At 34.3% G+C, this 18,059-nt stretch overlaps 1 protein-coding gene across 3 annotated transcripts in view; it reads right to left on the minus strand.

Annotated features, from left to right (window-relative positions):
* Nucleotides 1-334: 334 nt before the first annotated feature.
* LOC106176532 (AT-rich interactive domain-containing protein 3A) overlaps nt 335-18,059 on the minus strand; it is a 37,343-nt gene continuing 19,618 nt past the window's right edge. For 2 of the 3 annotated variants that reach the window (XM_087002584.1, XM_087002583.1), the window contains exons 4-7: nt 7,576-7,759; nt 7,062-7,387; nt 5,595-6,035; nt 335-3,843 (exon numbers count right to left, since the gene is read on the minus strand). In XM_087002584.1, the coding sequence (XP_086858710.1) occupies nt 3,740-3,843; nt 5,595-6,035; nt 7,062-7,387; nt 7,576-7,759 (1,055 nt within the window). In that variant the 3' untranslated portion in view covers nt 335-3,739. The remainder of the gene's footprint in view (nt 3,844-5,594; nt 6,036-7,061; nt 7,388-7,575; nt 7,760-18,059) is intronic. The other variant, XM_013558965.3, reaches the window with a different exon arrangement.

Raw genomic sequence — 18,059 nt, forward strand, 5'->3', positions numbered from 1 at the left:
TAAGAATCAACTCAAAAGATTGCATGGTTTCAAATAAATAATCTTATTAACAGACCCAATACCCCGGTGTTCAAAAGATACATAGTTCAGAATTTTTATTAGTCAATCTGAAAATCTTTCTCATAGTGCTTCTGCACGCTATTTTGTAAATGGCATTTCCGTTTCAAAACTTGAAGCACATCAGCAATTATGTGCCATTTATTGGGCCTTTATTACACCTTCCTGCGGAAAAAGTCGTGTTTTTAAATAGTGTGTTTCTTTAGGAATTAAAAGTTTTTTAATGAGTGATGGAAAATACAACCATCCAAATAAATAAATAAATAAATGAACACGATTAAGAGAACAATTATTCTATTTAATGCAAAAAATGATAAAGTACATCAGTATGCGTTGGAGCTTTGATTCTGTGTTTAACATACTTTGGAAACCTTCCAAGCTCCTCTGAATAACCCTGAGAAGTAAGAACTCCTAACTGCGTTAAAAAGTTTCCCGTTTCTTTTCATAAAAGTTTTGAGGTAAACGATTTTACTACCTACCCAGTTTCAAAAGGCGTATGTCCATCCATTAGATTTCATACAAAATGTTTGACCTTCAAAAAATAATGTGCTAATAGACTTCTAAGAGGTTTAGGCGACTAAGGCTACCGTACCACGGAGATATTCCCGCGATTTCTCAGCGCCGTTTGGCTACATCCCGTATCTTTCAGGAATTACATTAGAAACAGAGAAATTTACGCACAGGGAAGGTATTGAAAAGTGACTAGATAAAAAAAGGGCGTTCGATTTTATTCCAGTAGTAAATAAATCAGAAATTGCTCGGTAGTACGGTAGCTCTATGTGCCAACCCATTATATACACGTATATAGTATCTTACGATATAAAGCCAGCTCGTCATTCCTGTATGCAACATCTCCTTAGGAGTTATTGACCAAAAGACAAAAGAGCAAAGTAATGAATGACAGTGTGCATATTGACCAACGATGTACCCACTTACGTTTGACTATTTATATATAAGCTTCCTGCATTGTAACCAATCAGGAGAATTTAATGTTAATGAATTATGCACTAATAATGGGATACTAACAAATTAACACGACCGTGTTGCATATTAAACAAATATGAAAATGAAACTTGAATTATATAATTTTGCTCTAACAATGCCAAATTCTTTGTCAAAATTTATTTATGTGTCCATTTTTTATTAAGTTTTCTTTACAAAACTAATGCAGAAAACCTCAGCAAAATTCTCTGGGTGCAAACCTTTTTACGATTTGTCAATTGCAAAATAAATAGGATGCCAAATAGAAATTGATTTACAGTAAGAGGTCCGTGATCTGATACGCTAAATAATCGACACCGAATGTTTCAAAGCTGAACATGCTGAAATTCCTTGGGACGTCCATAATTCCAATTGCTAACTAGCCTTTCAGACGTCAGGCAAACAATTGCCACTATTAGCCAAGAAAAAAGTTCTTGGTAAAATGATAATTGGAAACTTATTGTAAACATCATGTGTAATCCCTGAGGTGTCTGAGAAAACCGCGTTTGAAATTGGTCGAGCTGATACTCTTTTTAGATAAAGCAAGAATTGATTAAGGTCCTCACGAGTGTTAATTATCGTAGCTGTTATTTTTTTAACGATTGGGCATGTCCTGGACCAATTACAATATCTTTTCCTTTGCTCTTTCCCCTTTCCGTCGTATAATATGGTATAATAAGAACAAATTCATAACACGTATTATGCATATAATATATCTTACAATGTATAACAATATTTGATAAAACCTCAAATCAATTGACATACACAAGTGTAAACTTGGTGCTGACAGTGAATTTGTTCCTTCTCTTGACAAGCAATTATGCGGGGTAATTAAATAAATGCACTTTATACACCAAGACCTCAAATACTTCACTTAAATGTATGCTAGTCTACGGTAGTAAGTTTTGGAAGTTCTGGTAATCGTTCCTCCACGAAGACAGAGGAGACACGAGGGAGGATAAAAGAGCACTTGTCCCTCCTTCCTCCCAATATCTCGTATTCCAATGTGTGGGCAACATGAGACATTCATAAATCTAAAGCACCACGTAAGAAAGGCTATCTGGCAGCACTTACTGTAAGTTACATCAGGAGAAAAAAAAATCTTGTATATTACACAACTGTACAGAACACGTAACATGCATGTTATACAAATATACTTACATGGTTCATCATGCCATTGAATGTAACCTCCACACTGCATGAATGCCTATTAGTGTTTAAAAAGTCTATTTCTAAAATGTAACCATATTCATATTCTATAAATGAAAATATTATGTTGGATGGGTACCACCCAATCACTAAGTTAAGGCTGCTCTGAGAACATATAGGACTTAGATTGGAAGATCAAGGTGACCATCCTATCGCATTGCTGTCAATGGTAGCCTTAAAATATATTAAGTTAAAGCATCGATGCACCAGTCAGTGGGAAGTTAACAGTTTCAATACCATACCTAAAGACAAAATATGTGATAGCATACTTCAACATCATTTTACTCACAGGTCTCATCAGAAACAAGATCCATACAAAAGACATTTATGAAAGTTGTAAGTTCACCAAATGCCTGGGTTCTCTATATATTAATATAAGAAAAATATTTCTCGAGGGATATTCCACCCTTTTGTTATTATAGTAATTCTGTCTAAGGCGATTCAATTCAGTGCCTGCATGCCTCTTAAACATGTACAACCATAGCAGAAAAGTGGAAGCAATGTAAAATTTTTTATCCAGTATGTAAAACTAGAACAAGGAGATATGAAGCCTACTTTGAAAACTCAAAGAAGAATGGAGACACGCACACAATACCAAGAATCTTGAATGTTAAGATGCTAACAGGTATTATTTGCAATATTTAGCTCTACTAGGTGTACGCACTTGAAGTAAGGAAAATTTCCTCGAGTTAAGAAATTCAATAAGTAATTTTCTTAAAAGATTGTCTTTGTAAGACTGGGAAATGACCCCTCTTCCATATTTGATTATTTGTAAATAAAATGAATATAACAAATAACAAAAGTAAAAAGTCACAATACTTACATACATTACTCTATAAATCAATTTCAATTTGATTATCTGGCAAAAAAAACCCCTACAGTTGTTTTTTTAAAACTCATTATCTAAAGAATCCATACTGAGTGAAACATACAAATATTTCTAATTTCATTTTCTAGGAATAACATTAATTTTAAATCTAGTATACATCTATTATCCCCCCCCCCCTCTTCCCATCGTTCTGTTTTTGCTTCAGGGTCTTTTAATATCACATGTTATATCTAAATATATAATGCTCCCATAACGAAGTAAAAGCAGGCCTGATGAACACTTTCTAACAGTTCAAGTCAGCAATAAAATTAGGCAAAATAAAATATTTGAAATGCTAAATGGCTGCCCCCTAGTATACTGAACTAAAACATAATATCCAGTACAAATGAGACAGAATTCAGTACTGTACTAGTAAGTAAATGAGGAGAACCTCTTTGTATTTCACATAAAGCATATATACATATTTGTAGTACATCAAATAAGTTTTATATCAGTCAGTGTATTTGTGTGCCTGAACTTTCTTTGTCAGGATGTCACAACATAAGACTGTAGAAGGAATATAATGGTCTCTGCTCAGTCAGAAAATAGAGAAAGGTCCATGTAAGTCGACGTAGCATCCAAAATTTGGGAACTACAGCATCAAATCAGACATCTATTGACAATTCACATTCTTCTCGGTCCTTGTGCGAATAACACCCCTTGGTACATGATTCCATTTATTTCCATGCTAACAACTAGGGAATTGTCAAAATCAGCCCGGCCATCACCTAAAATAAACAAAATAACCCTGATTTAATTTGTGCAGACCAAAAGTGAAAAAATTAACGAGCATGCGAAAGAATGGTGGAAGAAAACTGGTCATCTTTGAATATTTGCCAAAGTATTTTCCACCATACCTTTTAGGAAATAAAAAAATGAAAAACCTCTTCATTTAATACCAGTGAACTTCTATGACAGAATTCAATTCATATATGCTGACTGCAATATTTGACTCCGTAGATTCTTATGCAAACCAGAAGTATGTTCCCCCTCCTTTTTAGGTTAATGTTTTTTATTACCCAATACTTTGTTGATTTTTGAAAAAAGCACCTGTCCCCCACGGCTACATTGTAGATGGTAACAGATTCAAATCAAGATAATAAAAATCACACCAGATTTACAGCCTTTCTTACAAGAAAATCCATTAATTTTTCATAGAGAAATGGTACTGTCAACCCTCCAGAGCCAAGAAATTGTCCACAGATATAATAAGCACTTGAATGTATAACTGTCAGTTAATGACAGTGACCACAGGCGAAAAAGGTGTATGCTGTCAATTGTATGATATACCTTAAGTAAACACAGGTGGCGCTTCAATTCTTGCCGAGGTTCACCAAGCAAAACCATTGCCACACTAAACAACTAGTTATAGTTTCATCGGTGACATGAGAAGACTATAAAATATAAGACTAGCCCTCAGCCCTATCAATTGTCACCATTATTTATCAAGTAGATATCAGATGATAATATCTATCATTACCTTCAATGGTTAACTGCCATTGTTCTGCCGTCTCATTTTTGGGGACTTGAGAAATGGTTCTAGTTGAGTGCAACAATTGTTCAAACCATGGTGGTGAAGAAATATGCTATTCCTTGGGGGAATACTCAGACGAAAGTCATGACAGTTACAGGGCTATAATTTATAATGGGGAAAGGTGTGATCTACTTTGGGATGACTTTTAGCACCTTATCATTAAAGTATTAAATTTCACTGTGGCTCCTCCAAGACGAGAATGTCTGTTCCAGAATTATGTGTTATAATAATACATTACATATGATACAGGCACATCGTGATACTGCTTCATGATATAGATGGAAAAAAGTTAACAGACCAAAGAGAATGATGATGAAACTTGCACATTAGTAAACAATTTAACAATGGGACACTTTCTCGTTGAACTCTGGAAATGATACACATTTCATATTTGTTGACTAAAGGGTTTTCTCGTCTCTTAGATAAAGGTAATACATGAGTACCCACATTCAAAAATAGATGGAGTAGATAATTACACTAAGCAGTGATGTGCTTCTATTTTAAAACACATCTACAGTATAACTCAAATTGAAACGCAAGGAGCTGCTATTCAAAACACCAAACATACAGATTTCTGAACCTGAGGTAAATTATTTCACTTTGGTCCACATGGGTCATATTTAATAATTTTGTAGTTTTTGAATTCATGCCAAGGTTCCAGAATGATAAAAAAATGATTTCAAAGTATTTTTGTCTTCATTCATGTTTCAAAAATGCACAAGTATGATGAACCAAAACCTTTTTTTGTTAATTACACTTGTGTTAGGATTTCCTAACCCATAAAGAAACATTTTATATCAAAACTAAGTTTTGTATATAAACATACCAGGATTCTCTCATAGAGATAAAGCAATTGCATGTAGATAAAAGCTGTAGTAACAAATGCATTACAAATGTCTAGGGGTATAGATCTGTGGAAGTTCAAACAACAAAACGACCACTTACTTCTGCTTGTTACTTTCAAATGTGCGCTAGGCATCCCTGCATGTGCTAAAAGTCTTTGCTCTTCAGTCATGGGAACATGAAGACGCTTCATTGGCGCATCACTATCGGTATCCCTGCCTCTTTCTAAGTCTCTTTCCCGCTCACGCTCTCGTTCTCTTTCCTTGTGTACCCTCTCTCTTTCCCTCTCTTTTTCCTTTTCTTTTTCGATGGCAGACTTTGTCAGGGCCTCCATCTTACGTGTGGCCTCTTCCATCGCCCTTGATGCAGCCTCCATTGCTAGAGCATCTCGCTCTGAAAGGTTTGAGGAGGAGAGGCGAGGGTGTTTGGCAAGAGGGGTTGTGGGTGAGGTCTCTTCTTCACCTGTGGGCGAAGAAAATTTTTCTTGTTTGAACATCATGTTCCACCAAGGTACGTTCCAGAATTTACTCCACATCATCATAGCTGAAAGTGGGAGAATGATGGACTGTAGTTTTTGTCAGTTTACTTCTCCATCCCCACAATGTAGCACCAATAGTTGGTGTATCTATTTCATGTCTAGCTTTGCACAGTTTTGACTATTCTAATAAAATCTGGCCCTATAAAACTACTCTGTGATGTGTGGAGTAAATTCTGAAGGTTTATATAATAATATCCTAAGACTGACAGTGGTGCATTCTAATAAGTCTTAGAGCATACAACATGAAATGTTAATAAATAAATAATTTGAAAATTTAGAACATTGAAAACAAAACACAATCAAAACAAATTACCAAACAGCATATCACAGTGAAGAAGTCATAAACAACTGTTTTATTTCTTTTCAAGTTTTAAAGCTAGATAATTAAATGCATTAAACAAACAGTGGTTACTGGTAGTTATTTGATCATATAATGAATGCAACTTGAGTAATTAATAACATTTTTGATTAACTTTTTTTACATATATAACATAATCCTTTGGGTATTTCTTATGAAAATACAACACATGTTTTGCGGTCAATAATTTCCAGCATTTCATTTTATATTCATAATTATCCAAGCCTCTTGGGGGACTATTAAAGAAGGCACTGCAACATAAAACAGAATGTTCTTTTTTTGTTGTTGTTTCTCATAAGAATAGTCCATTTGTTAAAGAGAAAGCAAATGTTTAATTTCTTTCAATCAAAAGCTGATTTAACCACATTTACCATATTATTTTAGTAGACCTAAGTATCATAAAAGGCATAAAAATAAAGGTGGAATATATAAATATCTTTTAGATTTTTTTCAGGATAGTGCTTATCCACTCATCACACAGGTAAATAACATTTGGTACCATGCATACTGTAAAATAATTATAAAACAAAACAAAACAAAAATAATTACATTTTATTTTTTTTCTTTTTTATGGAACAAACAATGGTTAAAATAAAATCACAATAAAAAAAAAAAAAAAAAAAAAAAGCACAAGCACAGAAAAATAAAAATATAAAGAAAAAGTTAGTCTTACCAGAAGATCCACAGCTACTGGTTTTCCCACTGCCCATTCCATTTAAGCCACCATTCAGTCCATTGCTGAGTGCAGAGCCAAGGCTCCCATTCAGACCATGAGCACCAAGGGAACCATTCAGTCCAAAGTGGAACCCGTTTAGTAGTCCACCATTGAGGTGATGTGTTTGTGGTGGCACCAGTGTTGGAGCACCAGGAGACGCGAAGTCGTAGCCGTAACTAGGCCTGCGTCCTTCTCGCCGATTGCCATCAATGGCTGCTTGCAACTCTGATGGAGTGCTTAGTTTTAATTTCTCACATTCAAATGGGTAGAGGTATTTCATGTATCTGGAAAAATTTTACGTCATCTTTTCATTATAAAAAGTTTCCTAAAACATTTTTGGTTCTTGTCAAGAAAACATTGTTGTAATTGCAATGCAGAGACTTACACAAACATCAATAAACAAAAGTAATTCCACTAGCAGTTATAGTATGGACTTTTGGTTAAAAGAAAAAAGGAAGAAAACAGCACTTACTGTGTCCTTAATGTAAATGCAGCACTTGTGATAGAGGATGGTAAGTTGAGTCCTTTGGTAATCTCACGCCAAAGTTTCTTGTTGATCACTTCCACCAATCCTCCTTTGGAGACAACCAATCTAAACAATTCATATAAATCCAGTGTCTGCTTTGCCATGATTGGGATTCTGTTGACAGGTGTGCCTGAAACGAAAACATTTCAATTCATTAGGTTAATCCATGTATTCATACTTGATTGAAATTTCACAAAGATGTGATTGCCAGGTTCCACATAGTCTGCATGGCAATACGATTTTGTTTCATTTACTGTCCTTTATCTGGGAGTGCAGATACTGCATTTCTTGGCGCAACCTTTGTTAGTCGCCTTTGCACTATGCTCAGCTGAGAACCACTTGCTCACTGTTTGAAACAACAAAAAGTTTTTTTAAATAAATGAAGACATGCATTTCACAAGTGAAGAATAATGTTTTGTAGTTCCTCTGGAAAAAAATTACCAAGATCTCAATCCGTTAAACCTATTTTACATTGAGCCGTTCTTGTAATTCAAATCTTTCAAGAGCAAACAAACTTAAAAATCAATTTCAGGTCAATGAAACATAGGTCGTAATTGAATTTGCAAAGGAATTATCTCTGATTGAAATTTGATTTTCTATTTTGTTATCTAGAAATCTTATCTGAATCCAGTGTAGTTTTCAAGTCAATTGGGTATTTGTATGCATTACACATTCAGGCAACAAGACCTGTTGACCCAGACTAGTGCCTCAAATAATAAATTCTCTTTAGAAGTATTATTTGACTTATCACTCATGAAAACTTCATTGAAATAATCACCAAATGATTCTGACGGCATTTCACGAGATGACACAGATATTTCAGCACGATTACATAAGATTACTATTAGCACAGGGACTGAATGAGGCACGTAATGACCTTATAATTATCAGAGGCTTCATTATGTGTAATTGAGTCATATGAACCATCATTAAAATGACAAATGATCAAGAAAAATTACTAAAGACAGATTTTAGAAAGCAGTTATGCAAGATGTTGAATCTAATAATGCACAAATGTAATGGAAGTTTTGTGAAAGATTATTTCCATGGAACAATTTCTTTGTTTTCACTTGTTTTTCTGTTTGTCGTACTTCGACATTCAGTCAAGGCAACACATTGTCATTTCATCCCTTTTCCTCAAGTTTGATTATATGATGTCCATTTATTCCCTTTAGTACACTGATGATTTTAGAAGCATGTTCTACAAACATTTATATCTCACAATAATCTATCAAAGCTGGACTATTAAAGCTGTGATAGATTCTGTGGCATGGAGTTCAGAGACCCCATTACTGCTAGTCCCTCAAGAGAGAGTTACTTTATTGAGTGTGGAGCTGCAACAGACAGTAAATTAATGGTAAAAATCAAATCATCGGCCTCTCTCAATATGCTTCAGTATTCTCCACAGACCATCACCAAACTACCAAGATAATATCAAAATGATATTAGACTCAGTGAAGGTGATTTGGGTTGATATAAATGACTAAATATTTTCATATCTGGGAAATAGCTTCACACCTCATATCTCTCTTGTCAGCTGAGGCCCACACCTTGCCATAGAGACATTCCCAAATTGATATTGGAATTAGAAATTATACATGGATTGAAGATATAATGCAGAAAGGGAGCTGGTCCTCTAGGACACATCAACTTCCATTTTCAGAGATCTATCACTGGAAGATAATAAGAACAGAATGATAATGCAAGAAAGGCAAAAAAGACACCATGATTGGTTTATGAAGTTTTTTTTTTTGGAATACTGTAGGCATGGGTTCTGGTAGCATTAGTTTAACCTAATTGCAAGGGGGTAAAATGTTGTCCAAGTTGTAACCCTTTTAAATTAGGAAATTCAAAAATTGGAAAAGAAGAAACATTTGCTGCATTGATTGTTGACAGATATAAACAGTGTTTGGGCATATATAAACATTCAGTTTAAACCACAGAGACACAGAAAATAGACATGCAGATACATTTGTTCAGGGGAAAAATCAAATTGTGGAAAATACTTAGGAAGTTTCAATAAATATCCAATGTGCAATCATGTCCTTTTGGATTTGAATCGTACCAACCCTATTTCCACACAGTCTGAAATATGGATTGAAATATTTTTGTCCCACTTACAACTTTTGAATTAAAATATCTTAGTTTTTAAGAAATGCACATTTAAGTATAGAAACTATTCAGTTAAAAAAAGGAATTAAAAAAAATATGAATCATCAAAAAGAAAAAATAACAATCCATACGTAGCTTACTGGACATGGGTTAACATGCAATGCGATTTTCTCAACATTACAAAGAATTTTTCTTTTAACAACATTTCAAAATGACATATATCCATTTTTTCATTTCTTCACAATCTTACAATTTTTTCAGTAATGTATGTTAACTATATATAGCAAACAATATGCAAATACATGGTTGCATAACAGGCTATCTTGTCAAAAGGTGTTTCAAAATTAAAATGGACATTGGCTTGGCTGATGGTGGACAAGGGGCAAGCCAGGTGAAGGTTTTGCCCTGGAGTGAGATGGCTGCACTAAATCATTAGGACAACATCATTTAAAGCCCAGAATCTTCAGATGTTTTCTTTAGATTAGGATAAGTTAAGATTACACAGATATGATGGAAACCTGTTCACAGAAGACCCTACAGCAACTACTTCCTGAGAAAAACATACATCTTCAATCTAACTAAGGCTGCAAGTGCCTCTTCAACTATCTTCCAATTTAACAAGATTGGCTTGCCCTGGAAATCAGATGTTTTGGGGCACTAAGAAAGATTTCACAAAAATCCAAAATGTGATTTAATGACAGTCAAATAAAATAACCTTTTTGATGTCAATTTGGCTTAGAACCAACAGGGGAGTTTTGCTATTTCCTGACACCCGTTGTTTTTGCAACCACTGGTAAATGTTCAGGAGGCTGCTGGACCAATACATCATCAGATGAAAAATCCACAAGCCAATTATTCCCACAGATCATATCAAATGCCAGTCTTGATTTTTCTCTGGAAATTAAAACTAAATCTTTAATTTCTTTCCCATCTCCTGTCTAGTTTAGACTGCCTTCTGTGTGTCTCCACTGTGACCTTGATTGATTGCTGCAAGTCATTATCTGTCTAATAAACAACCAATGTGGTGTACTGGGATTGCTACATTTTATTGTATTTGTTTCTATTAAATTAGGATCAGTAAAATGCCCCGGTTTCAAAACCTACTGGTCTGAAAGTAATGGTGTGGAGGTGCCAAGTCCTGCAAATTTCTCACAACCCCTGAAGATTAAAGGATTCCCCTTTGACAAAATTCTCCAAAGAGCCCATCTATAAATTTTTGAAACCTAATAAACTCCAAATGAAACTAATTTTTGTCCATCAGGTTCCCGCAATAAATAGTATTAAGCCCTATTAAAGTGCTGAGCAAGATCTGGAATCAATGAAAAGTTTGATTGCCTACATCTGCTCACGCTAATTATTTCTTTGGTAGAATGTGATTAGGTCGTAGCATAATACAAAACCCAGAGTGCAATGCCGAAGTTCTAAACTCTTTAAAAGATGCTTCAGTGCACAAATAAAGATTATGTCCAACTGGGGGTATGTCTAGAAATTCTGATATTTTCTGGATTCTATAATCATGAAATCAATTGCAAGAAGGCCAATTTTGGGCAAATGTTGTTCACTTTTGAAGTGATTTGCAAATTGTCCACACCCTCTTTTACTGTGATAAGGCTGTGACTGCTGCCAATGAAACAATGGATATCATTATATTTAGCATGATCATTACCACCAATATGGCTAATTTAAAATGGTTATATGCAAATTTAAAAATGGATGCAAGGAAATGTTGTTAAAAATGCAATAACAGCAACAGTTAGCAGGAAATGAATAAATAAAATAAATTGTTTTGCATCTGAATTAACTTTCTTTTCCAATTTCAAGTTGACGTCATATCCGCAACTTTATGTACATTAGTCCCAGGTATCCATTTTGGCAATGATTAAAAAAGAGAACAAGATCGAAATAAAACATGCCCAAACCATGAAAATAACTTCTAATGCAAATACACAGTTTGAGCAGTGAAAGAAACCATCCACAAATAAACCCTGAATGTACTTCGGGTGACTGCAAATTCAAGCATATTTCTAGAACCTGAATTTCCATTAGTGGGAGGGGTTCATATTTTCACCAGCTGTAGTGTGACATTACTACCCTATTTCATTGAAATGTTTTCCCTTTTTTCTAACTAAACTTGATGAGCCGTGACCATCCATGTGGTGGAATCATAAATTATATGTACTTCAAAACATGGCGAGGTCCGGTGGTTCTGCACTCAGTGCTGCGTAGAATTTCAGATATCCCTTAGAAGAATATAGATCTAACTTCTACAGGAAGCAAAATTTAAGCTGAAAAACTACAGTAAGTTAACACAAGTAATTTCCTCTTTGATAATAAAAGTGATTATTATAAATAAACAAATAGACCTAATATTGATGTCATCAGCACGCAATAACTTTTATCCACTCACCCACCCTCCTGCTTATCATGGTCTATCAATATGCAAACTAAAACAAATAAATGATACCTTTCAAAAATCACTCTATTTTGAAAATTGTACAAAATCTGGCACAAAAAAAAAAAAAAAAAAAAAAAAAAAAAAAAAATTCTTTAAATCACAACTTGTAACTAAGAAGAGGAACTTTATCAACCTGGAAAAGTAGAGAAGATGACTAACAACCACATACTCATTTCACTTAGATTACCTGGAAATTTATGACGCATAATCAGCCATGCATCATAACAAACATTCAATTTTCAAGACATTACTTTTTTTATGATGGTTTACATAAAATTGATGGAACATGTCAATGTCTGCTAAACAAATTACCAAATAAATATCGAGATTTTGGCGAACCATGAATATTTTAATCAACATTTCTCAGCCAACTGCCACATATCTTTTGAAGAACATACAGGCATATAATGAAAAAAAAAATAAATACACGGGCAAACATTGGAAACCAGTTTTTGCCTATGATTAACCTCATGAATAAACAAAAACCATTGTCTCCAAGAGACAAAGAGCATTTTCTAAATTCAAAAATTACTGTGTCCTGCATAGAAAAGTAGATGAGCACACAAAGCCTGCAGCCAAATTAAAGGATATTTTTACCTTAAATTATCTCTGATGAGATTTGTTCTTAAAAATGTTTGTTTATGTGCAGTTTAATAGTCAAATAAAAATTATAAATAAAGTTTTCTACATATAAACATTTAAATAGGCTCAAACATGCAAAATACCATTTAATATTCACTGACATAAAAAACCAATAAAAAACCTGTAAATACCATGCAAAACCAGAGGCTTTTCGGAAGTGAGAACGCAAAATCAGCAAAAAAAATTCAGTAAAATTAGAAGAAAGATTTATGGTCAGCAGTATATCAAATACTATTCAAAGACAAACAATCTATTTTTTAATGGCTCAAAACTTTGACCACCAAAAAAATCTGTCTAATTCTTTCAATTGATATCAACAGGGTGCCATTATATCAGCTCAATGTATAAACTTACTAGCTGAACTAACAAGAAGAAAATAAACCATGGCTGGTGGCAGTTAATTTGGACTTAATTTGAAGTTATATGAAAGAACAAAATTCAATACTTCTAAAATTTAAAAATAAATGGATTTGCCCTCATACCCAGACAAAAGCCTCTGGCATAGGTATCAAACCATCAATCACCACAACAAATAGGGACAACAATACAAGTTAAAAAAAAGATAAAAAGAGAAAAAAGAAAGAAAAACTGTAGGAAGTATAAAGTGATCAATCTTATAAATGGGAGGAAAATATCGGAAATAATGGTAGATATCAGTCTGCCTCATTATCTGACCCTCTGAACATCTTAAAACTTGTATGAAGCTTTTGTTCATTTTCTTTTTTTTTGCCATATGATCTATTTCCTTAATACACACAACTACAATTATCTCCCGTTCTATTTTCACAAGTTGGTCACTTGCATATGTATACTTACAAGGAAATGCTATATGGGTAAATAATGTATTTTAGGTATATCAGAATGGGATGAATACAAAAATGCCCTTGTAAATACATCATGAAATTGTTCAAGCGAATTTCAAACAGGGTTTATCTGCAAAGAAAAACTTGTCATTTCTATCACATCTTGCTGAATATTTTCCTTTAATCTCTAGTCTTTTTTTTTTTTTTTTTGATAATTCCAGTGTCCAAACACATTGTGCTGTTCATTACTTAGTGTTTTCCTACCAAACTACAATGACAGAAAGCATCTTACAATTAAAATGATTACAAACTATTTTATACTTTTCTTCCATGGGAATCTGGTAAAAATACAAATAAACACTTTTTTGCAACTTAATAGTTCATTTTTCAGAAACCTGATCGCAGAAAAGCAAAATCTTTGATTTATGAAGAAAACAGTCGTCATTTTGGCATAATGTATGATAATGGTAATGGCAGGTTACGGCGCCAATATAAGGCTGAAATGTCTTTCAAGTGTAAATTGTATGAGAGCAATATTTCGGTTTTTCTTTTTGATTTTTTCACATTGCCTTTAACTATTGGAAAAAACTTCCTTTCATGTCAATACCACTCAAAGCGTATAACCTTTAAGTACATACAGATATAACAATATTAAGAGATAGGGCCTATTGTGATTTTAAAGCATGGGTATTGTTCGGTTTACCAAGGCTTTTCAAGATTTAAGCGTTATAAATGAAGTGGAAATAAATCCTCATTTTCAACATATACAATAACAGATCAAATACAGCACTTCAGATAAGTTAGAACAGAGCAGGTCTTGCACTATATCTTCCAACTTTATCATATTCTTTCAAAAGCACTACAAGAACTATTGTGCTAAATCAAGCAAACAATTTTAAGATCAGGACATGTACTTATTTGATATTTTCTAGTTCACATGCTCTCTGGCCCTTTTCGAAGAACATTATTTTCAGAGAGCAAATAACACATTTTTGTAGTGTTTATAGGCAGTAACATTTGGTCTCATATTCAGCCAATGAGTATTGATGAATGCTCGCAGCCTACAGCATTCTGAATCTCCCAAGGAAGAGCTGATCTGATAGATCACATAACACGGCACCTGTCTTTGAGCATGTAATTCACAGATTAGCTATGTAATTAGTAAAGGTCCTGGTTGCTTTTCAATTATCAGCATGTAAACCACCCAGCAGTGAATAAATGATCAGATATTCACATCACAAATAATTGATATACACATGTATGATATATAATCAAACCAAACCCCACAAATAAAACAAGATGTAATATGCCAATTAAGACCATCTCAAAACCTGCTGTCATCTATGCTCCTTTACTGAGCCACAAATTTCCAGAATTTGAAATTCCATTGATTGTAATTGGTTGGTTGTTTGCCAATTCCTACCTGATAATAATTTTGTTGGCATTTAACATATACAGTTTTGTTATATATTATATGATTTGGATTTTACAGGAACACCTACTAGAACACCTGTTTTTCACTCAAATTGCATTCATTAAGGTGTACCCATTACAGGACCATTGTGTTTGATATGCCAAATCCTCAACTTTGCACAGCTGTCACTATTTAAGAACGTAGACAGCAGGAGAATTAGAAAAGTTTTGATTCCTTTTATAAGCGTGACAAGCTGTCCTGATTTCAGCCTTAATGAAGATACAAAGACAGATAATTCTGTACCAGGAGATAATTCCCTTATACTTGTTTCTCTAACGATTACAAATTGATAAGTTATACAATCCAATAAGCTGTGCCCATTGATTTTCAGTAGTACCATTTGATGTATAACCCTAATTAAATAATTTTTACATCATAATTGATTGCTAATCCTTTGCCAAGGCCTAGAGGACAAAAGCTGTACATTGCTCAAATCAAGCTGATAAATAGCAATAATTCAATGCCATATTGTGCATTCACTTAATCACATGGGGAAACCTTCCTGTGAAAGTTGAGGGGTGGGGCAGGGCTGCATGTGGGGGAGGAGAGATACTTTAGAGAAAAAAAATCTGTTACAGAAAGTGCAGCTCCTGATAAGGAAAAAGAACTTATTAGTGCCTGTTTAACCTATACCAAACTACTCTCCTTACTGTGTAACTGTCTTAAGGGATGAGGCATAATAAACTTGCTTGCATCAAGAGATCTAAACCCAGGCATCTAAATCAAACAGGTAAATGCATCAAAACAGGTGTTGGAGAGGATCTTATCTCTTCCAGTGCCCTTTTACTGTCCTAATCCTTCCCTGGAATCTCATCATCAACTCTTGTTCTATTTCCGTTGGTTCTGTAATTACAAAATGAATCTATGTTCGATCTTAGAGTTACCAGGTCAGTTTCACCTAGATGATTACTACTACCTTTCAAAGCAAAATCATGGAGCGGTTTTTGGCTCTGTATTGCCAGTTCTTTAAACTCTGAAGGGTTTGTCATATGATCTGTTTATTCATCATGTATAATATTACCTTTTAGTCCAATTTGTAACTTGATGGAGACTTTTTTATCAATATATTTCTCAATGTCTCAGATTGTGGATTTTGTATTTTGCTGTTATGGATCCTTGTCAAAATTCTTGGGATGTGTTCGACCCCTGTCTTGATCTTTAGAAATAAATAGTATTATCTAAATATTTTAAATAAAAATAAGTATTAAAAGGTATATGCACACCTAAATCATCTGTGGCAATCTTTTTACTCTGTTATTGCACGTGTTAAATAGTTTTTTTTCTTACTTTGTTCATTTCCCATAAACTAAGAGCTAAACCCAGCAAAACATTTTATTTTCAATTTTAAACTGCCTTTTTAAACTTTATTTCTCCAAATCCTGGAAATGTTTTAAATTAACCAATTCCACTGATATCATGTAGAAGGACAGCCCAACCATCCATGTTACCTGTAGTACCAAAGTTTCTCTAATTTGCAATGAAGGATTAATCAAACCAGGATGTGTGTGCTTGTAGTTTAACAATCTGTGCCATTCTCAAGTTTCTTCTTTTTTTCCACCACCATGGCTATATACTGGTACACTATTAAATCTCCTTTTCCAGATAATTGGCATGAAGTGACCCCTGGCCTTGTAATAGGTCAACCAAAGACTTTCTCACCCACCACACATATGGGATTTCTATTGAAATAAAATGGAACAACATCATGTTATTGGAGGGACAAACTTTTCAGATCTGAGGCTTAAATGTGAAATATCTTATCTGGGGATATTTACTGAAATATTCGTTAAGTCAGGAATCCAGTCCAAATTTTCTGAATTAAATATGGAGCAATCGGTCATTAAAATGTATTCATTGTCACACATGAGCACCTTTCATATCAATCAAGCAATGTTTGTAATATCAGATATTCAGCTTTCAATTATTTGGGTATTTTTCTCCTCAGAAGTGTCTTTATTGGATAAGAAGGGTCAAGAACTTTTTTTTGGTGATGCACATTTCACAAACACACGCACACATTAATAAATGTGGTTGAATTGACAAACTAACAATAGAAGAATGAATTCCATTTTTTTCATAATAAAGTGTTTGCATTCCGTACCTTTGAGTTTCTCTCTGTTGCCTAAAGGCACATTGGTCCACTTTGTGACCAGACAAAGACTTGAATAGGAGGGGATGATCAGAAATTTATCACAATGCATGGCAGGGTAATCATCTCCTGATATTTATATATCTGTCTCCATATCTCTCCTTGATTTATACCACATAATTATTACTGTAACCATTATTAACAATAGGCCAAGAGTACATCAATTTTATCTAGTTTGATATGTGAGCCAAGCCCCCATCTTTTAACGTGGGATAATTTACACTTTCCTCACTCCGGGCATTAAGGTGGGGCCATTCACACTTCATCTTGATCTAATAAAAGGCACTTAAAATAGAATTAATTCAAAATAAATGTTTCTCAAGGAAGCCCAGCTAAGATTTCCTTTTTTTCTGTGGTGGTTGCGATAGTATAATAATGCCAATCTAGTCTGGTGTGGCGTGAGTGCTATGCCGCTGTGTTTGTCCCTGTTCTTCTTACATCAAAGTACCTACATAGTGAGCCGTAGTAACTGCAGGGCGTGTAACGGATCTTACATTGTGCTGGTATTGCTTTTTTTGTTGTCACTGGTGGCTATGGATCAAGAGCTCCCTGTGGAGTCTGGTGTATCCTAATAAAAAATCTCCCAGCATAAGTTAAAAGGCATCAAATTCAACATAAAGAAATATCTAAGGCCCATTCTCCCCACTACAAAGTAGCTGAGCACCTATAAACAGGCTGGCACAATAGCTTGGATCAACACTTGTAGATTGATGGGACACCATCAGGAATAGTTTATATCCAGGCAGCTGCTGCAGGGGAACAATCTGCACCCCCCTCCCACCCCCTGCCCTTAAC

Source organism: Lingula anatina, chromosome 1, assembly GCF_051362555.1.
Source record: "Lingula anatina isolate TDL-2025a chromosome 1, LinAna3.0, whole genome shotgun sequence".
In the NCBI taxonomy this organism is placed as follows: domain Eukaryota; kingdom Metazoa; phylum Brachiopoda; class Lingulata; order Lingulida; family Lingulidae; genus Lingula; species Lingula anatina.